Raw genomic sequence first — 24383 nt, forward strand, 5'->3', positions numbered from 1 at the left:
CATTACGATGCATCATTTTTTATATTGCACCATTAATGAAGCATTCGTCTAGAATCACCAATATCCGTGCATTCTATTAATTCACATTAACCACCATAAAAGGGTTGGTGTGGATTGAGCTTGTGAATTGCAGAATGTGAAAATCTAAAAAAAATGGAAATTGGTGAAATTGAAGGCCAATTGTAAATATTAATTTAGTAAAATTAAAAATAAGTTGGTAAAAACAATATAATTGGACTCTTCCCACTGAAGGTTTGGTTTGCATCATATAGGGAAAAAAATATGCAATGTTTCTCAAAAATAAAAAATGAATTGAATTGGTCTATCAAGCTATCAAGCTAAGAAAGAAACACTATTGAGCATTGAAAATAGGATTTTCATACAAGGAGAGTTAGCACAAGTGCGTATGTGAGTGGTTGGAAGCAAAGAAAGGAAGGTGATAATGAAACTCAACTATATATATATATCATTTCATGGGTGCACCCAACAAAGGGACACACTAGGGTGTTTGGGTCATTGAAGCACATTATTTTGATATGTTATTTTTTTAACCATGACTTTATATTTTGTAAGACCTGAGCTATAATACATTATAGATATGCAACAATGCTAAGTGTATTTTCATGCACACTAGTAAGTGTTTTAGCTTTTGAATTAAATGTTCTTGTTGAAAACGTGTGCACGAGTGCATTTAATTTCATGTATAGCAACAATATGCATTTTATTTTTTTCATAAAAAAAATAAATAAATAAAAAATAAAAAAAATTAATTAAATGATAATATTGTTATCTATTCTCCTTAGTATATCTACACTAATGTGTTATGCATTAGAAAACATTGGGCTATTGTGATGAGTGACACACATTGATAAATAAACGTCTTCAAAACCTTCCAGCTACCCACCTCCACTACAAACAATGACATTTTTTTTGGGGAGGTTCTATAAAAATCTATGCTATAAGTTATTTTCCTTATAGTGGTTACATAATATATAGAACTTAAATAAGGTTGTCCCATGTCCCTTATATATTTTGGCATACACATTAACAAGTTAGAGGGTTGTTTGGAAGAAGTAGGATATGTCAACATGTCCCTAGCTAGAATAGACATCATCCTTCGTCCTTGCGCTAAAGATATTAATTTTTTTGGAAAAAAGCATCTATGATATTGAAAACTATTGATTTTTCTCTAGTATGGGTATGATTATTAACAATTATAAAAAAAATGTTATGACCACTTACATTAATTTCATATATGATAATAACATGTTGGATGAAGTGACTTCATATAAATCTCTTAGAATCGATATTTGTCACAAGCTTACAACAACTATAGCATTGAGAAAATAATAAATCGAGGGTGGAAATTAATTTATGGAGTCACTTGAATTTAGTTGTAAATAAATGGAAATTTGGATTTGAAACTCCTATTAGAAACTCACAACACACCAATGAAGTTTGGGACTTACAACATCTCTAGAAAATTAAGAAAGGGATAGAAAAATTCAAAAGGGTTTTATAACACATAATATTAACTTAAAATTAAAGGCAATACACTCATCCTATCCTCATCATAGAAGTGAGTCTTCACCCCATTGAGAGCATGGTTATGACTAGATACTTAATTTTCAAGAACAATATAAATAACATGAATGAGAACTTAACTTCTTTGGGTTGTTTCAAAGTCTAGTCTAAACCACATATGACTCTTGCCATAAATATGGAAAATCTTGACTAAATAATTGGGGTAGCAAGAAATAAATCACTTTGCATAATAAAAATATTATTCATATAAATTTAAGGAGAAATTGTTATGTGATAAAAGAATTAGAGGAGAAGAGAAAAGTAAGATACCACAAGAAGGTGATAATCCACATTATTAAAAATTTAAAAAACTCTCATGATCTCCATGGTAAAATAAGGCATTGGAAAACTCCTTAAACATCATGGGTCAAAAGAAATTGTCATATTGGTGGCACTAATATGGTTGAAGATGAAAGTCAATGTTATGCCTACATGCACATTAAAACTCAATTTCAAAATATATGATATTGTAAAAACACATTGATTCATCAACTTGCTACAACTCATCAAAGAACCACAAATAACAACACTATATAGTCATCTAAATTTAGAAAAAAATAATTCCATAAGAAAAAAATAATATTACAAATAATACTACATCCAAATTTAAAAAGAAATTGTGGTGTAATTAGTATTAAAAAATATAAGAAAATTAAGATAGCACAAAAAAAAATGATCAACACTAATCTTAAAAAAGCATATACATCTCTTTATTTAATTAGCACAAAATAAGACTTCAACCTTGATAAAACAAAAACAAACTTTTCATGATCTACATAGGAAAATAAAACATTAAACAATTTCTTAAACATCATGAGTCAAAACACTTTATTGTCATAAAAATGGTTAAAAATAAAAACCTCTTTCTAAATATTATGTGTACATCCATATTAAAACTTAATTTCAAAATGTGGTATGGTACAAAACGCATTGGTTCATCACCTGCTACAACTCATCCCGAAACCACAAAGAAGAGCATTCACGTTGTCGTCTGAATTTAGAGGCAGTAATTCCTTTTTGCTTAGGTTAAGCAGAGTTAAGCTAATCATGTCATGTTTTCCATTAACACAAACCAATATTATTACTTTACAAAAATGTTGTCCTTCATAATATTTATCTTATCAAAACTATACTAATTTAGGAATAGTTTGCCTATAGCTTTTTAAATACAAAAATAACTTTTAAAATAAATTTATTTATTTATTTATTTTTTAAATATATTTAAATATTAATTTAATAATCACGATTATATTATTAATTATAAAATGTATATATTATATTTATTAAGTCGATAAGTTCATTCTACGGTTTAATGTGAAAGTGATGTGTAAGTGTATCTGTCTCTTAAAATAAAAATAAAATATTAACTCATTCTACAACCTAGTGTGAAGGCGATGTGCAAGTATGTTCACCCTCTTAAAATAAAAATAAAATATTCTCTAAATAGAAAAGCAATGTGGACTATAATAAAAAAAAAAAAAAGAGAAAAAAAAAAATATGTTATGCATATTTAATTAGTTGTCAATATGACCTAATATAATTTCATATAAAGTAATTAGAAGTAAAATAAAATATGTGAGTAAAAATTTTGAACTCTATATTTTTCAAAAACATTTTAACACTTGATATCAACTTCATATATATCTATATATAGAAAAAATGTTAGAATAAAATATTTTAATGTTATATATAGTAAAATATCATTGGGAGTTATGAGTAAAATATTTGAATATGAATTAATATTGACATATATTTAAAAATATATTAATAATAATAAAAGCCAGTTTAATGTGTTAATAAAATGGCTCAATACATATGTTATGTAATCTCTATAACATTCAAAAATACAATTTAATCAACAAAAAAATATGTTTGTTCTTAAAGAAATTTAATCTCTCTTGGCTCATGTTAGATCCGTATGTAAGATAGATTTATGATAATTTTACTCAATATAATAGTTGAGAATATAAACCTTAAGAAAGATAATTACTAAAGTGTGGCATGCATACAATACTAATAGATAGTGTTATGACTTACATGGACAAATACATATATCAAACATGTGTAGTAGCTATAATTTTTAGTATCTTTTAATAAATTACAATAACGATATTAAAAATGATCATAATAAATTAAAATTTTAATATAATTTAATTATAATGTTATGAGATAATTATAATATAATTTACTAATATATTTAAGTGTTTTTTTATTAATAATAATGATTAATTGGGATTATTTTGAGTGGTTGAGAAGAATGAATGGAATTTTTCATATCCAAATACAATTTAATTCCTACCAAACTAAACAAATAATGATAATAATTATATTTTTCATAAATATTCATATTTTTGAGAAAAATGAATCAACTTTAGGTTGTTTAACTTTTACAAATAAATTATTGTGCATTTTTAAAAACATTTTACTATTTAAATACTAAATTATTTATTTTTAAAATAAAATCCTAGATTATTTATTTTCAAAATGATTTTATAATATTTATTAAATACTAATAATAATAACATAATTTTAATGAATGAAAATTATAATTTAATTTAATTTAATTTAATGTAACTTAACTGTAAAATAAAAATATAATTATAATATAATTTATTAGTAAATATATAATATATTATCAAAATAAACAAATATGAACCATGTAATTTTTACAAATATATTATCTTGGTATTATTTTAATAATTAAAATTATTCATAATTTTAGATGAATTATCTATATTATAAGTAAATAGATTATTAAAATAAGTAAATATGAACCATGTAATCTTTATCAATATATTATCTTTGTATTATTTTAATAACTAAAATGAGTAACAATAATTATCTATAATAATATAGATATGATAAATGTTTTAAAAATCATTCAAATTAATCACCAAAATAATATAAATGAGATAAAAATGAAATTATAAAGACTCTTTATCGGTGGACATTATTTATAAATATTGTATAGTAAGTGTGTTTTTACAAAGTAGATGTAGAGTGAATATTTTATAAAACAAAACACAAAAAAAGAATTATACAATTTAATTTTGGATTTATTCATTGTTAAAAGAATCATATTTTTAAAGATTTTGAAAAAAAATGATAATTCAAAAAAAATTATTCATTTTCATATGTGAGAAATTCATAGTAAATCTATTTTATTTTTTGAATTTATTATAAGATCAAATTCCTTGACCTCATATGTTTGTTTTGTTTGTTCTGTTTTTTTTTCCAATCATATAAGGAAATTTGATCTCTCACCACATATATAGTTGATATAGAATTAAGATAAATATAAATAAATAAATAGACAAGTCAATGTTGTATATCAACTTTACAGTAAGAATGAATAAAATTACACATCTCAAATATCTCAAATAAACAAATTGTTTACGTTCACTTACTTCATCTCCCCTCCAACTTATCTAAAATTTATATATATATATAAGTTTTCTATAATAATTAAGCAACCATTTTCTAGAACTCTGCAAATACCATAGTTTCGATAAAATTTCGTTCATAGATCTTAGTAATCTCCAACAATTTAGAAAGAACAAATATCATTTAAGACACCCCATTTCGAATGATGCATAAAACTCTAACTTCAAATATATATAATATATTTGAAAAGCCTAATCTACTTCTGCCTTGTAAATGAGAATATCCTAATAAATTTAAAATATTATGATACTGAATATAGAACTGCTCTAATAACTAATAATGAAACCAAGTTTAGAACTTCAATGTTTATATTTCCGAGAAGGGTTTGAAAAAATTTCATTCGAAAGCATTCTGTCTCCCACTGTGCATCACGAAGTTCGGAATATAAATCCTTACTTATTAAGCATTCGCATTCTAGTCCTCAACAACCTGTAATATCTGTGATGTCCAGTTTTCTACTCCAGTAATTATTGAGGTGATACTTTATCAGAAAGTTTTGGCAGAACTATCTTCAAACTTCAAGATGGAATTTTTTCTTTCCCCTCAAAACATATATGCAAATAGCTCTTTCAATTTGTAACTGAGCAGTCAGACTGTGAAAAATGACAAAAACCATGCAAACTTTTCCACATAACATTGAAGTATGAGGTATTCTTATTTCGAGGTTTCTGAAAAAGGTTCTGCGCATTGTGAACACGTTTGCAGTCAAAAATAGGGGATGGCAAATTGACCCGTTGGCTTCGTTGGCTTTTCTGAAATACTCATGTGAAGTAGTAAATCACAAAATTAAGGACAATTTCCAACTAATCTCCATTTCCTTATAGATTACATTCAAAGAAATTTAAATGCAGCATAATAGTATATATGCCAGAATTATAACTTTGAAAAAATATAATCCTTGCAACATCCACAAGATAGTAGGAGACTGGGAAACGATTTATTCATGAGCAGAGAAGATTGCAGGAAGCTGAATAAACAAACTTCGATCGACTTGAAACACTAATAGTATGTATGGCTGTTCTTCAAAGTGTGAGTCACACCGACTTCATCTTACTGCAGTCTGACCCGCATCAATGAGCAAGGCAGAATGAGTAAGGAGGAGGCTTTGAGTATGCGAACAACCCAAATGTGAATAGACCTGCCATGAGTTTTACATACCAGCCCCATCTCATAGGCATGAATAAATTGAAGTTACAAGGCATTATGATTATGATGGCAGTTACAATTAGAATAATAAGGATAGATACTAAAGAAGAATTAATTATTTCTATTGACTGGTTCAATAAGATGGAACAACTCCATATCCTTGATCAGGAAGCAAAGAAGATGAGTATATCTGTTCCACTTCTACCTCTGTTCTCTTGGCAAATCGGCCTTTTATCCTGGGCCGAGTCTCTGCATAGGCTTTTCTAGAAGCATATCGTATTGTCTTCTCAAACCTTCTGTTCTTTCTTTTTTCTCTGTATCTGAGAACTCTTGCTTCTCTTCCCATGAGCTCACCTTGGCCTCCAGGATGAACAACCCGAGGAGGAATCTCGAATACTCCTCTTGGGTCATGGTAAGGTGTTGAAATATCAGTAATGTTGTTGTCAGGTACAATCCCAACATCTATGGGGGAGGAAGAGACCTGAAGACAAAATGCAGCATGAAGTATAATGTGGGTATGTCAAGAAACGCATCAAAAAAATCATATCATAAGCTCTCTCTTGAGTCTTTCTCTTTCTCACAAAAAAAATCATGTCACAAGCTCTTTCTCACTCTAATTATTGCTTCTTGAACACTAATCAGTCTCAAACATGGTCAGCCTTTTAGACCATGATGGAGTATATTGGTTTTGTGGTATAGGACTTCTGCTTTAAAAAGGCCCAAAATGTTCAAAGAGAATGCAATAAAACTCCATGATAGGTTACAACTGACTATAGAGCTCTGGAAATAGAACTACAAGGAAAGGACAAAGAGACCCATGAGAGTATACCACATTGAGGTGAGTACAAATGACTTTGCAAAACATATGAGATACCACAAGAAGTGAAATATCCAGAGAATTAACCTGATATTGCAAAATGTATAGATCAAAAGTAGGTCCAAACGATTATGATTCTTTGCTGGCAAAGCTCAGGGTTCATCTGTAACTCCTTTCTTATTAGATACCCATTTTGTCACTCTTGTTAATTACATACCTGTGCTTTACTGTGGCTTGGGGTATTTTGAGTATTGCAAAATGAATAAACTTCTCAACGAATTTTCAGAGCAAAATATTCCAGAATTTTACAGAAAACATTAGATGATAAGACGTTGGAACAAACGAAATTATAAGGAAAATGCAAAAGGAGTTATGTGGGTGTATCTGCAAGGCCACGAAAATTATAATGAAGATGCTGAACTAGCCAAGAAGGTGCTCTATAAAACACCTGAAACTTGCAGAAAGTGCACATGGAAGTTGAGCCAGGTGCTAAGGATCTGTTCTGATGGGTAAGGCTTCCTTTGAGTTGAAGTTCATTGCTTGTATCAAACAAGAAAGGTGTAATTTCACGGATGATCAAAACAACATTTTACTGATGCTTTACTTTTGGCTTAAATACATTTGGAGCACCATCATAAGAGCTAGATGGGGTTAGAAAACCTTTGAAAAGGAATTTCAATCTTGAAACTTGCTATCCGAGTAGACCAGAGAGACCTGAAATTCATGTACAATGGAATTGAAGCTAGGTGAGCATAAATTCTGTCCACGGTCTCAGGTAACATGTCACAAGATCAAAAAGAGAGGATTGTACAGTGTACACCAGTTCCCCAGGCTTCTATCTATTATTATTTACTACAGTAGAATTTAAGATTGGATGGCCAAATCAAGAGGTAGCTCTGAAAAATATGTAAAACCCCAAACAATGGATAATATACACAAGCCCAAATTTTCAATTGGAGAGAATCCAAGATGAGTGTCTTTCAAACCTCACAGTCCTTTGTTGGAACTTGTATTTGGCATGCCCCTGACTGGAAATTCCCCTCACAGATTCTGAGATTTGGTCTATTTTTAGGGAACCACGTAGATAAGAGCACCTCAATTTCTAGGGAAAAAATAAACCAAAGCATTATAGGCAGTCTGTAAATATAGCCAGGTCTTCATGGAAATCAGGTAAGATCTTTTTAGGACGGGCCCTTCAAAAAGTCGACCAGGGTGGGGAAGAAAGGGGCTGGATCTGGTTGCCATAAGTTTTTCGAGGGTTAGAAGGAAGTGCAAGTACGTATTCAGTTAAATATAATAGCTCACTTGAGAAACAAAGAGGATGAAGTTTCTTACACAGTGGTTGAGAGATGTAGTTCTGTAAACGTGATTGCACTTGGATGCTGCATCCACATCCATTGACCCAGCTGTATCAATAGAAACTTTTGTAGAAGAATGCTCAATAACTTCAGGAGTGTGAACAGGAACCATACTATCTGCCCCCATATTGGCAGTGGGGTTTACTGGCGTTGTAATAGTAGTTGTTCCCAAGTACTCCAGATCGGCATAATTATCCACATCTTGTAAAAAATCCATACTCTGCATATAGGCCTTGAACTTGAGTTTATCCTTCACCATCTTATCTTCTCCTTCTGAGTTACCTCCACTGATAATTGTCAAATTATTTCTGTTGGCCTCAGGAATCAACCATGATGTTGTTGCAGCCTCTTCTGCGCAACATATTTCAGCATCATTATTATCTTCCTGATTGTTCAACAAATTGTTCTGATCATTCTCATCATCATCATAATCATCATAGTCATCATCAACATAATCATGTTTCAGAGGATCATCCCCACCACCATCTTCATTCAGCAAAATATTGCAGTCCAAGTTATCATTATTGGCATGTGTAACTGTATTATTATTGGGCATATTGGGGCACTCATAAAATGGAATCACAGGGGTTCTTTCATGCCTACTTGCAAGAGGATTGGCAGAATGAATATCAGTATCACAGGCTACACATAAAGCGGCTGCATCTGCCTTGCATGTAACCACAGCTGGGGCCTGCTCACATACTTCACAAACCCAAACTCTTTCATGACACAACGAAGCCTTGCTATCACCATGAATTTTAGCATCACAGACTAAGCAAAGCTGTGCAGTATGAGCTCTGCAATATATTACAGAGCTTGATACCTGACAAACATCACAGAGCTTTGGCATACTCATTCTCCACCCTCCAATCCCTCTGAGAAACTCTTTGTGATCAACATGAGACCCTCTATCCCACCCTTCAACATTGTGCCAATCCTTGTCTTCTTCCTTCACCATTCTCCTCTGCAGCAACCCCTAAATCTCTCAAAGAAGTTCCTAGATGGTGGGTCTGTTATTATGCCATTTATTATGACGGTACTGATATCTCAGCTAATTCTAGAGGCGCTCAACTGGGTTCATGTGGGCTTTTTAGTGGTGGCCTATTTTATGTTGAGACTGTAGGGTTTCCTTTAAATTTAGAGGGTATCTTAAGGGTGACCAATCAAGATAGGGAATTTGATCCCAATTATCGCTTTTTGGTCGTGGAAAGGTCTAGTCCAAGCGAAAATCGATAAAAACTAATAAAAAAATATATAAGGAACAACGGATGTACCTTTGACTGGACACCGTCAGATCCCTGGTTAATCAGTGGTGGAAAAACGCTTCAGCGTTGTGCGTCACTGATGATGTCGCCCTGTCAAAAGATATCTAATGAACCAATGGGATTTCAGCTGTTGGTCACATGATGGAGAATTAGAATTTGGATCTTCTCTTTGCTTGTGATTCTGCAAGGAAAGCAGACCCCGGTCACTGTAGACTGCCCTAATACAATGAGTAAGTTAAAAAGTGTACAATATCAGTCTATCCTTTCTGCGAGTGTTTTTTTGGGGGCAGAGGTAAGGTTTTACTGTGATGGTCTATTTGAGTGATTTTTGTACTTTTAATCCGTGAAATTCAATCTTTTTTCCATGTTTTTCCCTGAAGTAAAGTTTTATTTTGAATTTATACTCGTTTTTGAATCAATAATTTTTTAATTAAAAATTATTTTAAAGTTGGTTTTTTATTTATTTTTAAATTGGTAATAATTTAATTTATTAAAATTTAATAAAGTAGTTTAATTATTTTGAGTTTTTTGAGATTATTAAAATATTTTAGTTAGAATAGTTTGGTGAACAATTCATTTTTCTACTTATTAGAGTTTAAGTTTCTGGATACATGTTTTATCAAATAGTTATACGGAGTATAATAATAGTCACTAATTTTTGAATTTATTGGTTTACTGATTTAATAAAAACTTAAATAGTTATATTATAGTAAATTAAATTGACAATGTAACTTTTAATTTACAATTTTTCATGACACTTTAACTTCAATTTTTTAAATTATGTTTTTGATGACTTATTAAAATTTAATAATGTAGTTTAATTGTATTGTGTTTGTTTTGGATCATCAAATTATTTTAGCTAGATTGATTTGGTGAACAATTGATTCTTCCAACTGTGTGAGTTTGAGTTTAAGTTTTTGGAGCCATGTTGTCACTGGCCCATTTGTGACATTTATCAAATAGGTGTACCTGGTATAAGGGTAGCAACCTATCTTTGAAGTCACATATTCACCAATTCTCCAATAATTGTAGCTCTAATCTACCATTCCAATAAATCTATATTCAATTTTAGGCAAAATTGACCAAAATATGCTCCAAGAAAAATAAAAACGAAAACAGTTACACTACAGTAAATTAAATTGAGACTGCTACTTTTAATTTTACAATTTTTGGTGAGATTTGTAACTTCAATTTTTTATATCATGGTTTTAATTTTTTTTTAAATTTAACAGTGTAATTTAATTGTTTTGAGTTGTTTTTTAGATCAGCAAAATATCTTAGCTAGATTGATTTGGTGAACAATTCATTTTTCCAATTGTTTGAGTTCAAGTTTCTGGAGACATGTTTTAACTGGCTCATTTGTGACACTTGTCAAATAGTGATACCCGGTATAATAGTAGCAGCCCATCTTTGAAATCACCTATTCACTGATTCTCCAATGATTATAGCTCTAACCTTCAATTCCAATAGAACTTTTTACAATTTTGGTGAGATTGTAATTTCTGTTTTTTAAAGTGTGTTTTTGATTATTTATTAAAATTTAATAGTGTATTTTAATTGTTTTGAGTTTTATTTTTATGGATTGTCAAAATATCTTAGGTATATTAGTTTGTTGAACAAATCATTTTTCCAACTATGTGGGTTCAAATTCCTAGAAACACCCTGTAACTGGCACATTGATGGGATTTATCAAATAGTTGTACCTGTATTGCTGTAACTGGCACATTGGTGGCATTTATCAAATAATTGTATCTGGTATCCCTGTAACTGGCACATTGGTGGCATTTATCAAATAATTGTACCTGATATTTTAGTAAGTAGCAGTTGATCTTTAAAATCACTCATTCTCTAATGATTTTTTTTGCAGAACGAAAAAGCATAATAGTATTATATTGAGACTATATAAAGGTTCCAGATAGTACAAATATCAAGCTTTTAGAAGCTGGCTGATCTTAATCTTGAAAACAAAAACAGAGGGAAAAGTCCCTTCATAAAGGGAGAAAAAAGATCTGAATAGAAACCACATCTAATATATTTTTATCCAATTTTAAATAAGATTAACTAAAATATACTTAAAAAAAATGAAAAACTTAAACAATTACATTAATTGAAACTGTAACTTTTAATTTTACAAATTTTAATGAAATTTGTAACTTTAATCTTTTAAATTATATATTTTTTGTTTATTGCATAACTACATTCAAAGCTTTCTGGAAAATTCCCTTGAAACAATATGGATTGTAACTTTAATATACAATTCCAATAAAATTTCTATTCAATTTTGAGCAAAATTTACCCAAAAATATTAAAACAACCCTAAATTGAATATCAGAGTTCCATCAATTAAATCAGATTATGACTGACAGCAAGATATTGGGTTTTTCCCCTATTGACTTACTATATCCTCTAATCTCTGTACAGAGTAGCATGAACAGGGGCGGTAAAATCCTGAATGGTACAGTCCAGACCGATTGACTGATAAGAAGGCGCGGAGAATTCCGCGTCGGAGGGCTTTAATAACTCTGGTGCTACACAGATCTTTCGGATCAATTTGATTCTCCAAGCAAATATCCTAAAAAGATCCATCGTTACCGTATCCAATCCCCATCCTGCACCATAATATATTATGATGGCAATGTAATACTGTTCTTAGAAAAAATCATTCGATCGGCCAATCAAAGAGTCTAATCACTAATCAGTATATATACAGTTTAAAACACGTTCTCCCAAAGAGTTAACACGGTCCCAAAAACGCTTCAAAATCCATAACGTTAAACATGTGCATGAAACTCAAATCCACATGCAGAAATGCAAAACGCAATCTTGTAACAGTTGGACCTAAAAATAAATTTATTGGTTCTGGTTAGTTTGAGATATATTTTAGAGTTTTTTCTAAAGTTCTGGATGAATTAGGAGATACCAAAAAACTCTACTGCGTAAAATTTTCAAGAAAAGATGGTGAAGTCATGTAATTAATCACTTAAAACTAATGTAAAACTCTACTGCGTAAAATTTTCAAGAAAAATTTGTGAAGTCGTATAATTAATCACTTTAAACTAATGCGTTTTATATAGATATTAATTTTTTCAGTGTTATTTTTTAGTAAGGAAATATGTTAATTTCTCAAGACCATTTCGCAGTACTTCCCAAGATTATTTAGCAGGACTGAAAGCCTACTTTTTATGTTCTTTTTTCTCAGAAGTAAGGAAACAGGTTAACCGCGCAAGATCAGAGGTATCTGGCAGTAGTGAAAGGTCTGGCATCTGGTAGCAGTGAAACCCTGGTCTGGCATCTCGCAGTGGTGAAACTCTGCCCCTTACAAACCACTTTACAGACCACACTCAGATAATTCCATGTGGCCTGATTTTCCTTAAATAAAGATGATGAATTAGGGATAAGAAGTAATGTTTATCTTCACTATAGGGATAATTAGTAATCACTGTCTTCACTGCTGATTTGACAAATAAATTAGGATAGATTTTCCCACTATTAAAATATGATTATTAAATAAACATGATTAACTAGATGTACAGTGTTTTTGTCCCCTCTCTATTTTTTTGGTGTCTTTAATAATTTTCTGAAAGACCCCACAAAATAGAGGGACAAAAACACTGTACATCTAGTTAATCATGTTTATTTAATAATCCTATTTTAATAGTGAAAAAATCTTAATTTATTTGTCAAATCAGCAATGAGGACACTCATTACTAGTTATGCTTGAGGACAGTCATTACTAGTTATCTTTATAAAGCCTAGTCTATGGAGGCGGAGGAATTGACGGAGGGCCAAAACTTGCGGGCAAAAAAAAATTCAAGACGCTAGAAATAGATTCATCCAAGATCTTGAAGTTTGACAGCACTAATCTAGGTTTACAAAAATCCAGACTAAATTTTATCAAAATATTGCTAAATTTTCCATGATTTTCAAGACAAAAAAAGCAGCAGCCTAATTAGACTATGTAGGCTATGGCCTAGCCTTCCGGATACGTTTGCCCTGTTCAGGTCAACGCCGATTCGCAGCAGGTTTCACGTGCATTTATTCAACTGGCTGGTTCTGCTCCATGGGGTCATGATGTGATTTTCACAGTGAACGAATTGATCTTTTCTCTCTCAAGTGGGCATTGCTTTTTCAGATCTCCAATGATGAATGCAGCAAGTGGCTGGACGGTTGCGTTATTCTTAATTAAGTTTTATCGTTAAACTGCTGCCCAAAATGAAGTAAATAACACGGAACAATTCGTCAGCCGTCGATCCCGAAGCGTTACACATCATAAGTCGTATAATCTTGCATTTTCAATGTATTTGTAATTTCCAAAAGTCGTATAATCTTGCATTTTCAATGTATTTCTAATTTCCAAAAATTAAATTAATGTAGATGAGAATTATCATAATTTTAAGAGTTTTGGCATAATCTTAGTATGAGATTCCAGATTTAAATTTTTAATTAACCATCCTATTAACTAATATTTATTAAAAAAATTGCATAAATTATAATCTAATTACAATTTTTTAAATTAACTTAAATTTTATAAATATATTTAAATGTTTAAATTTTTTTTTTAAAGTAATTAAGCATGGAGTATGTTTTAAAATTGTTTTTGCTTGGTTAAGAGCTTATCTTTTTAGGATATAAGAAAATAATTTAACGGTTCAAGACCCAAAGGCATCTAGCAAGAGTTAAAGACAACCAACGGTAACAGGTGGCTTGGTTTTCCTTGAATAATAGTGATGAGTCAACCTGCATTAATGGATAGCACCTAATGATAGTTGTCCCAACTAGTTCCACAATTAAATTATGATAAAGTTTCCCGTTGTTTTTAAGAGTTATATGTGCGAGTGTGTGTGTGTGTGCTCATCGGTTCTAGAATATAGAGTACATGGTGCTATGTTAAGGCACTCTGTGGTGAAAAGGTCATTGGTCCAAAACTTTGTGGGAAAAATTCCAATTATGCTAAGGGTTGGTGCGGTCCTAGGGTGATTTTGACGACTTAGATGCCCTTGGGTCAGGGTTAATCAAGCCATAGGTTAGGTGTGGCAGTCGTCTCAGAACTCATTTTACCTGGGTTAGGGCGTGTTTCCTACCCTTTTTTGTTTATATATTGACAAGCTCGAAGAGTGGCTAAATTTGCAAGGGGATGATGGTATCCATTCAGGCAAGTTTGTTATAAAGCTTCTTTCATATGCAAATGACCTTATTATGACTGCTAAATTTGCTCTTGGTTTGCAAGAACACTCACTCTCACTTGAGTATTTTTATGAAAGGATGGGGATACAAGTCAATATTAGCAAAACGAAAGTAGTGGTTTTCTCTAACAAAAGAAAACATAACCAGCATAAGTTCTACTTTGAAGGCACTCTGGAAGAAGTTGTGGATTACAAATACCTAAGAATTGACTTCAACAAAGATGTAGAAAGAAAATAACTTTGGGAGGTTGGAAAACATTTTATGCTTTTCAAAATAGGTGTAGAGAGGCCAAATTACGGGACTGGAAAACCACAAACTCTTTTTGGGCTTTTAGTGATTCCGACAATTCTCTACGATTGTGAACTCTAGGCCAGCAGTACATCTGACATGCAGTGGAAACAAATTGAGAAAATTCAAAAGCGCTTGATTACAAACAAATTCAAAATTAGAAGTGCAGTTCCTTATGCTATCTTTCTAAATGAAACAAGGGTTGTGCATATTGAAGCAATTGCTATGGTGTGAGTCATAAGATATTTAAAAAAAGTAAGCGGAAGAGGGTAGATGGCCTAAGGTTGTCTTTAATGACATATTGTGCAAAAGAAAGAAGACTTGGATGCGACAAAATAATGAATGGTTTAGTAAATGGGGTGTTTTCTTGAACATGTGTCCCACAGACATTAAAGAGATAAAAGCTTTTGTTATGGATAAGTTCCACAAACGTACTTGGAATAAGGAGCTAGGGAGAAAGAAAAAGTACTATATTGAAGAGTTTAACCCCGCTCATAATCATCAACAAAAAGCCTACATAGGGGCCAATATTTCATGGAGAGCCAAAATTCTTATTGCTTAGTTAAGGACTAATTCTCATCAACTCTGCAGGGCGTTGAAAAAGGCCAAAAGAAGTGTGGGAAGAAAGAGTATGTATTTTTTACTCTTCCAAAAAAGTGGAAAGAGAAAAGCATTTCATTTTAAAATGTGAGGCCTTCAAACACAACAAAGAAAGTTATGCAGATATTCTAGCAGCTAGCTTTTGGGATAATTTATTCAGTGAGGGGTTTATCAAGAAGCTCATAGCGTTTATTGTGAGGCTGTTGGGCGCGGGATCCCCCAAGGGCAGTTTTGGGGTTTAAAGCCCAGATTTTGATCTAATTTTGTAACTCCAATGTAAAGACTTCGCATTTTGTGGGCATGGAGTGCGTAGTTTGTTAAAGAGTCATAGGGTTGCCCGCCCTTATTTTAATAATGTAATGTCAAATGTAGAGATATACCCATGGTCTACGGACCATGGGATTGTATAAATAGAGCGAGGCTCTAAGTAGTTAAGGCATCTCATGGAAAAATTAATGATGTATGCGAGATAGATCTAAAGTGTAAAGTCTAGTTTTGGGTCGTAGCGTAGGTAGAGGCTCTGTAGTTGAGTTCATAGAGGCCTAGTAGTCCGCAACTGAGTGCGCGGACCCCTGCAACTAGGTGCGCAGGGCGAGTCGAATCTGTAACAATTGGAAGTAATAATAAAGATAAGTTTCTATCATTTTTGTGTATTTATTTTCTGTTTTATGCATCAGACATATTGGGTATGAATTGCACTTCTAATGTTTATATGATGCGCGAATATATATAACTGTTATTGTTAAGTGAATCAATTTAGAATATCAGTTTACGCGAAGATAATCAAGACCTATTAATAAGATAAGTAAGATACCTAGCGTAGTTTGGTAAATAGCGCATTTCACTGCCATAGCAGCACAAAAGCATCTCAGCCCTTGATTAGGGTTGTGCGAAAGACAATTGTGACATTTCACGAGGGTACTGGATGTTGGAACAATGTGTGAAGCGAACTGCGCCAAGGCAAGTCTAGTTGGACTAAACCAACATCACAGACATCTCAAGGGTGTGGAAACTTGGTTCCAACATCCCCCATACTGCTTTGAGTGAGACTTCAGTCCACGCTCCATGGGCGAATGCCAAAAGGGCCAGTAGTGTAGGGATTTGTTTGGTTAAATAACTCTAAACCTGGGTCGGTCCCCCATAAGCCAACAGAGGCTTCACAGGAAAAAGGTTGAATACAATAATCAGATGGAAAAGCAATTTGTCCCATAGGTTATCTTTAGCCTCGTGGATGTTAAATAATTTCTTCTTCTTCCTAAGAAAAATAAATAAATAATTGATAAACTATTTTATTCAAAGTTTGATGGTCAACTAAAACTATATTTTATTCCTTAAGTTTCAAATAGGTTGGATGTTTTTGCGGATTTTGCGTTATTTTGAGAGTCTTTTTGGAAGATTTTCAACTCCAAAAACCTTTAAAAATTTGAATGGTAACTTCACTATAAATGAACAGAGATTTCGAAATCAATAAAATATTCTTGTTATTATTGAAAAAATTAAAATAAGGTATTGTTTAGATATAATGAATACAAATACATATAATAATATTAATTGACTTAAATTTATTTTAATTTGAGATTTATAAAATTATAATTATTTAATTAAATAATAATTTAATATTATTTAAATTATAATATTTAAATTTTAAATTCCATATAAATTTATAAATTTTATTGCTTTAAATATGGGATGTTTGTTATTTTTTTAATAGATTTCTCAATAAAATAAATTAGTTATTAAATATTTAATTAATTTCTCTAAATTTATTATTGATGATGATTAACATTTATTAAGATCAATATGGTTTATAGGACATTAAGAAAGAAATAAATTAATTGAGATTCTTTAATATTTTATTTCTATTATAAAAAAGAAGAGTGGTTTATGGGACATTAAGAAAGAAATAGATTAATTGAGATTCTTTAATATTTTATTTCTATTATAAAAAAGGAGGGATGTAAGAGTTCATAGATGCAGACTTGCAAATCAAGAAAGTTGGTAGTGTGACAAAAGTTCTAGAAATGGGAAAGGATGTGAGTATTCAAGAGTCGGACAATGAAGAGAGTGTTTTTTATATTCAACCTAAAGACTCTTTCGTCCCAAGGTGTTTTGGCAATCGACCAACACCAAGTTTCATTCAAAAACTCATGACCATTAGTCTGTATCTTTGCAATGTTCAGCATTGGTCAAGACAAAGATAATTCTATTTAGCAAGATTGGGGTTGATCACCACTTTATGATACCTTAGTTAACCCCTTTTTATCTCACAACTTATCCTCATAATAATATTTTAAATTTTATCTTTATTTTATCTTCCTTTATTACACTATTATGTTTTTTAAATTTCAAATATTTCTTTTTTATTAATAATAAAAAAACACTGGGAAAAGAAATTATATAAATATCTATGAAAAAAAAAACTTACTTCTATGGTTTATCATTTTTATTTCTTATTTATTTTTATTTATGGTTGCAAAACATTTCTTTTAAATAAAACTCTAATTAATTGGTAACCTGTTATAAACAAAGATGTCTTCTTTTTTTAGTTAATGAAGTACTTGGTTTTCTTGTATTTATTTTTTATTTTTTAAATTTTATATATATGGTATAAAAAAAATTAATTTTTAGTTTATTAAAACAATATATTTTTAAAAATAATAAAAATAATTTATATCATATTTAAATAAATATTAAAAATAATTTATATCATTTATATATATATATAAACATTTTTTAAAGATAAAAGATGTATTTTCTAGAAAAAGGTTTGAGCGATGGAAACGAAGGTTGATGGGCTCGATGGTGGGTTGGGGTTTACATTGAAGTTTTTTCACAGTACTTTTGAGTGAACCAAGCAAGGAGTGCTCACAGTTGCTCTGTCACCATTTTTTCCCTTTTGCCTTGGGGTTATTTCGAAGCTGGTTTTATATTGTTTCTCTCCTCGACCGTGGTGATTCTTGTCGCTAACCGCCGCGGCTTCACTGAGGGTTTTCTCTCGTCTTTCATGACTTATTGCTTGGTGGTTACCACAGTTTTTTCACGGGTTTTGGCAGAATTGTCAGTGGCTGAAGCAGTTCCTCCTAAGGGTTTCATTCCAATGTTACGGTTTCCATTTGCAGGGTCTCATCTGACGGTTTTTTCAGTTTAAGGTTGCCCTCTAACCCTGGTCAATGGTCACAAGGTTTCCGCTACGGTTTTCTCGAAACGGCCCCGCAAATTTATCCTCGGCAGCTGTCAGGTGAATGGAAGAACAACTTCTTAATTACTCTTCAGATTCGCTGGCTCCAAAAGACATATAGGTCAACTATTCACGCCCATCAACTGTTGAGTCTACACTGGAAGGTAATTGTTTACCGGCCCCTCAGGTAAAGGAACTCACCTCACTTTTCGATATAGAGGTCTCTCTTCAAGACTTGGGCAACTCTCATCCGATGGTGGCTACGCCAGGTGGTCTTTTTAGCTCGGGTGAAGGTGTTGAATCACCTTTCCTTTCCATTCCTTCTCCTTCTGAGCTCCAAGAGTGGTCTCAGGATCACCCAAATCTCTCAATCCCTCACAGAGGTGCAGGCATCATGGTTGGGGAGACTAGTGGTTCTCCACTTGCTTCACAAGGTTTGGACACATAGGCTAGATCCCAGGACTTAGTGCCTTCATCTTCAGCTCACTTCCCTCTGTTTTGGTTCCACCCTCGGGGTTTTTCAGTGGAATTTCAAGGACTGACAATAACACGGAGGAGAACAGGTCTTCTAACTCTGACGACAACGTTCCTGAGGAAGGTGCCCCGACAGCTCTTCCACCATCCCACCACAAAAAGAAGAAGTCGAAGCTCTCCAAGTTACATGAAAGAAACAGGCCGCTGGTGTTTGGCATCGGTATTACTATGGCTCAGGCGGCCCTTATAGAAAGCATTGTGCTTGTGGGTAGGGTTCGAGGCAGAAATTATACCCCAGCACGGTTGAGGAAATGGACTGTCGAGGTTTGGGGAAATCTATTGGCTCAACTTCCTCGAATCATCACCCTGTGACGGGGATGGTTCACCCTGATTTTTGCCCAGCCTGTCCAGGTCGATTGGGTGTTAACCAGACACTGGCACATTGAAATGGCTCTAGTGCTGCTAAAGTGTTGGTCTCCTCTATTTGATCCAGACAAAGAAAATCTGGGTGCGAGACCGATTTGGGTTCGTTTTTCGGGGCTACCACTTCAATTTTCGGCGAACAAGGTCTTCAGAGTCATCGGTGATGATTTAGGGGTATACCTTGATCATGATCAGGCTTATCAGGATACGGGTTGCTTGGCTTTGGCCCTCATTTTGGTTCACCTTAACACCAAAGAAGGGCTAGTGGAGAGCTACCTGTTTCAAATGGGGCACGTTACGTGCAGGCATATTTTGGACTATGAGGGCATCCCTTTCCAATGTCGAAGATGCCATGAGGTGGGTCATTTATACAAGGATTTCCCTCTCTTGTCCGGGCCTCATCAAGAGTTACCCAAAGATTTGGTCTCAACTAGTACTCAAACGGTGGACTCATATTTTCCCATTCCGGAGGCGCATCCTGTGGTTATGGAGTCACAGATGTCGGGTGCGAAGATACCTACCTCTTAGCCATCTTCTTCGACTGCACTTATAATCCCTCGAGATCATGAGTCAGCCTTTGCGGGCACTCCCCCCCCCCCCCCCCCCCCCCCCTCCTCTCATTACTATTGATTGTATGGTTTTTTATTTTGTTTCTACTTCATTATGTTCTGGGTTTCTCCCTGAGTATTGCAACTTGTGCTCCATGGTATGTTCGATTCTCTCGGCCCCTCCCTCCTTCCTAGATTCTTCTCCTACAACCTCCTCCATGTTGTTCGTTCCTAGTCGGGGGGGGGGGGGTGCCCGACCTCTAGTGGTTCTCACCGGTATTTTCTCCGCTCTCTTCCTGCCTCTCAGTCAACGGCCTTTGGTCTAGAAGCGAATCTCCTTCCCCTCATCCCCCTAAAACCTCTCCATGGCAGACAGTCCAAAATCTCCAAAGCCATTAAGAGGGCAAGTGTGGAAGTGGCCTTGGGAGTGCAACATCCCATCAACTGGGTCCTTAGAGAAAAGGGTAACCCACTTCCTGATATCCCATGAAGTGCCTATCCTTCAGTCAGATCGTTTCGATGTCATCTTCTTGCAAGAAACCTTGGGAGAAGGGAGTTTGGTCAATTCTTTGCTTATGAGCTTCCTCCCTGATTGGGAGTTCCACTTTCTAGATGTTTGTGGTCTTTCTGGAGGCTGTGCTCTGGGTATAACAAAAGAACCATTTCTCTTCACAACGCTTGGGGAGGGGAGGACATTCTGGGTGCTGACATTACCTCGTCGGAGTTAAACAGGTTGTTTAGGCTCATTAACATTTATGGGCCATGTCACAATAGGGAACATTTTTGGCACAACCTCTTGGATGTTGAATTTATGCAAGTTGATAACCCGATTATTGGTGGAGATCTAAAATTTTCATTAGGATTGGTCGAATCTTGGGGATGTAGAGCCCAAATTGATCACCTCTTAGCGATTTTTGAAAATTTGTTGGATTCACATGATCTCCTACCCATTGTTTCAGCCAAGATCCTCCCGACCTGGAGAAAAGGAAGAACCGGTGTTGGGGCGCTTGCCAAGAGGCTCGATCGTTTTTTTATAAAGGCCCCGCTCCTCGCCAGCTTGAACCTCTTCCGCCAGTGGGTGGGTTCGGGGGGTATTGTGGATCATTCCCCTATCTGTTTGGAGATCAGGGATAACAATTCTAAACCTCCAGCTCCATTCAAATTCAATTTGAATTAGCTTCATGAAGCAGACTTCCATAAATTAGTCACTAATTCATGGATTCACTGTCAGCCTGTCGATCATCTCTCCCCGATGGAGGTTTTTTCCAACAATTTATCCCACATTAAAGCTAAAACTATCATCTGGGCTAGGGAGAAGTGGAGAAGAGGTGATGCCAATCTCCTTAAGATTGAAGAAGCCCTCAAAAATCTGGAAGCGTTTGAGATTGATTGTTTTGCTTCGGAGGTTTCAAAGGCCCATTTAACTCATCTGGAGTTGGAAAGTTCTAGATTACTGTGACAGAAAGAAGACCTCTGGAGACTCAAGAGCAGAGCTCTTTGGTTACAAGCAGGTGATGAAAACTCCAAGTTTTTTCACAACTATGCCCGTGGGAGAAAAGCAATCAACACTATATGGGAGTTGCATGATCAGGATGGTAGAAAGGCTAATAATTTTGAGTAGTTGGCCGATATGGGAGTCCGTCATTTCAACAAAATTTTCAAGGCCCCCATTGGTGTTTCCCTTCCTCAAATCATTCGAACAGCAGAAGCTCTACCCAGATTTGTGGCCCTTGATGATTCGGAGTCATTAAACATCCCAGTCACTAGAGGGGAACTGGAGGCAGTGCTGAAATGTTTCAAAAGGGACAAAAGTCTTGGTCTAGATGGGTGGCGGTGGAATTTTACAACTCCTTTTTGGATCTCATTGGCAACGATCTATTATTGGTCATCGAGGACTGTAGAAGCTCATGCCGAATGTTTGGGAGTTTTAAAGCGACCTTCTTGGCCCTCATCCCCAAATCAAACAATCCCTCATCCTTTGATTATTTTCGGCCTATTTCACTTTGCAACAGTAGCTACAAAATCATTGCTAAGATCATCTCTCTCCGCATTAAACCATTTCTGTCTCGAATGATTTCCCTGGAGAAATTTGCCTTCCTCAGTTAGTGCCAGGTTCATGAAGCTATAGGAACAGCTCAGGAAGCCCTCCATTCAATCAAAAAGCAGAATTTAAAGTCCATCATTCTCAAAATTGACCTCTCCAAAGCATTCAACAAGGCTAGTTGGACCTTTCTTTATCTCACTCTTATTCATATAGGTTTCCCCCATGCCTTTGTCACCTGGATTATGTGTTGTTTCACTTTTGTATCATTCAGTGTTCTCATAAATGGTGCAGTCTTCGGGTCCTTTCATGCGGAGCACAAACTAAGGCAAGGATGCCCTCTCTCCCCCTTACTCTTCCTTCTCATTATGGAAGGTTTTAGCAGACTGATTAAAAATGCTCGTGTGGCTAGAGATCTGGGGGGTGTCCAAATTTCGAACATGACCACTCTCTCCCACCTTCTGTTTGTTGATGATATACTTGTTTTTCTAAATGGCTCTATTCGTGACTCACAAGTTTTCAAGAATATCCTTTCTCTCTTTTGTAAAGCAACAGGTATGGAACCAAATTATGCGAAGTCCTCGATTATATTTGTAACATGCCTTCCTAATGAGGCAAGATTCGCATCACAATTGTATACCTATGTTTGTTACGAGCTGGATGCAGGTTTAAAATATCTAGGTTTTCGTCTGAAGCCGAATGGTTACTGTATTGCCGATTGGGCTTGGCTCCTAGAAAAAATCGAAAATAGAATCAATATTTGGCAGCAGCACTGGCTCTCTAGAGCGGGTCGGCTCACCCTTATAAAAGTTGTTCTGGAGGCTATCCCAATTTATTGGATGTCACTGGCTTGGATCCCTAAGGGAATCTTAAAAAGAATCCAACAAATCTGTTGTTGCTTTCTCTGGAGGGGCCAAAATGCAGGGAAGATTTATGCTTGGGTAAGTTGGGACCAGATTGTCAAGCCCAAAAAGTTGGGGGGATGGGGTATAAAAAATCTGCAATTATTTTCAAGGTCACTTGCGGCAAAAATGGGATGACATATTATTAATTCTCAAAGCCTTTGGTAGCAAGTTATGTCTTTCAAATATATCTATCCCCTTCCAATGTTGGATTGGATTCACAGGCCTATCATGCCCCTGGTTGGTGCTTTTACAGTCTGGAAGGCTATTACACAATCTCTTCCCACCATAAAAAATGGGTTGGCTTGGAAAATTGGTTGAGGCACTCTGGTGAGATTAGACACTGATGCTTGGGGTGGATGCAGTATTTCTCACATTCTTCCTCATGATCTATGTCAGTTTCTTTCAAGGTCGAGATTCACACATCTCTCAATTACACAGGATTACCCATCAAGCTTGTGATTTCAATAAATTCTTGCCGGATTTTAGAGAAATTTGACCGAAAAAACCCACCGTAAAAACTTTCAAAAAATCACACTAAAAACAACTCCCTTAAGAGGTACTAACTGTTACAGACCCTTCTCTTAATCGGGTCAGGATAATAAGATTCAGCCCATATTTATTAAACATTATATTATTATATTAATAAAAAATTATCGTAATTATGTTTTAAATTTTTCATAATTCACAATTTCATTTATAAAGTTGAAAATACTTTTTATTAATAAAAATAAAAAATAATTAACATTCACTTTGAAATGGTTTCTCTTAAAATAATTTAAAAGTCAGTTTTTTATATTTAAAAATATAAATATAAAATTACGTAATATAAGTTTATATTTATAGAATATTTTAATATTATTATATTAAAATACCAAAACTTAGATATTTTATTTTTGGATTTTTCTTTAAAATTTGATATTTTTAAATTCATAAATAAATTTCATATTTAAAAATATTTTCAGGACATTCAAATTAAATCATACAAATTTACAATGTCTAATCTAATTTAAATAAAATTAATGAAAAAAATGTATTTTAAAAATCAAAACATATAAACCACACTAAAATTTAAGCGCACTTAATTTAAAACAATTATACTTTTAATTTTAAATCCCTTTACATATCACT

General features: G+C 33.6%; 1 protein-coding gene across 1 annotated transcript; it reads right to left on the bottom strand.

Annotated features, from left to right (window-relative positions):
- Window positions 1–5814: 5814 nt before the first annotated feature.
- LOC149258822 (zinc finger protein CONSTANS-LIKE 3-like) lies at window positions 5815–9445 on the bottom strand. The gene is made up of 2 exons (XM_089416389.1): window positions 8327–9445; window positions 5815–6655 (listed from the first exon to the last, which is right to left on the bottom strand). Exons 1-2 carry the CDS (start codon window positions 9305–9307, stop codon window positions 6308–6310), a joined length of 1329 nt encoding a protein of 442 aa, XP_089272515.1. The 5' UTR covers window positions 9308–9445; the 3' UTR covers window positions 5815–6307.
- Between the last annotated feature and the right edge of the window lie 14938 nt (window positions 9446–24383).

Source organism: Pinus tabuliformis, chromosome 6 (assembly GCF_031772625.1).
Source record: "Pinus tabuliformis cultivar Carrire ecotype Pingquan chromosome 6, CPIR1, whole genome shotgun sequence".
Taxonomy (NCBI): domain Eukaryota; kingdom Viridiplantae; phylum Streptophyta; class Pinopsida; order Pinales; family Pinaceae; genus Pinus; species Pinus tabuliformis.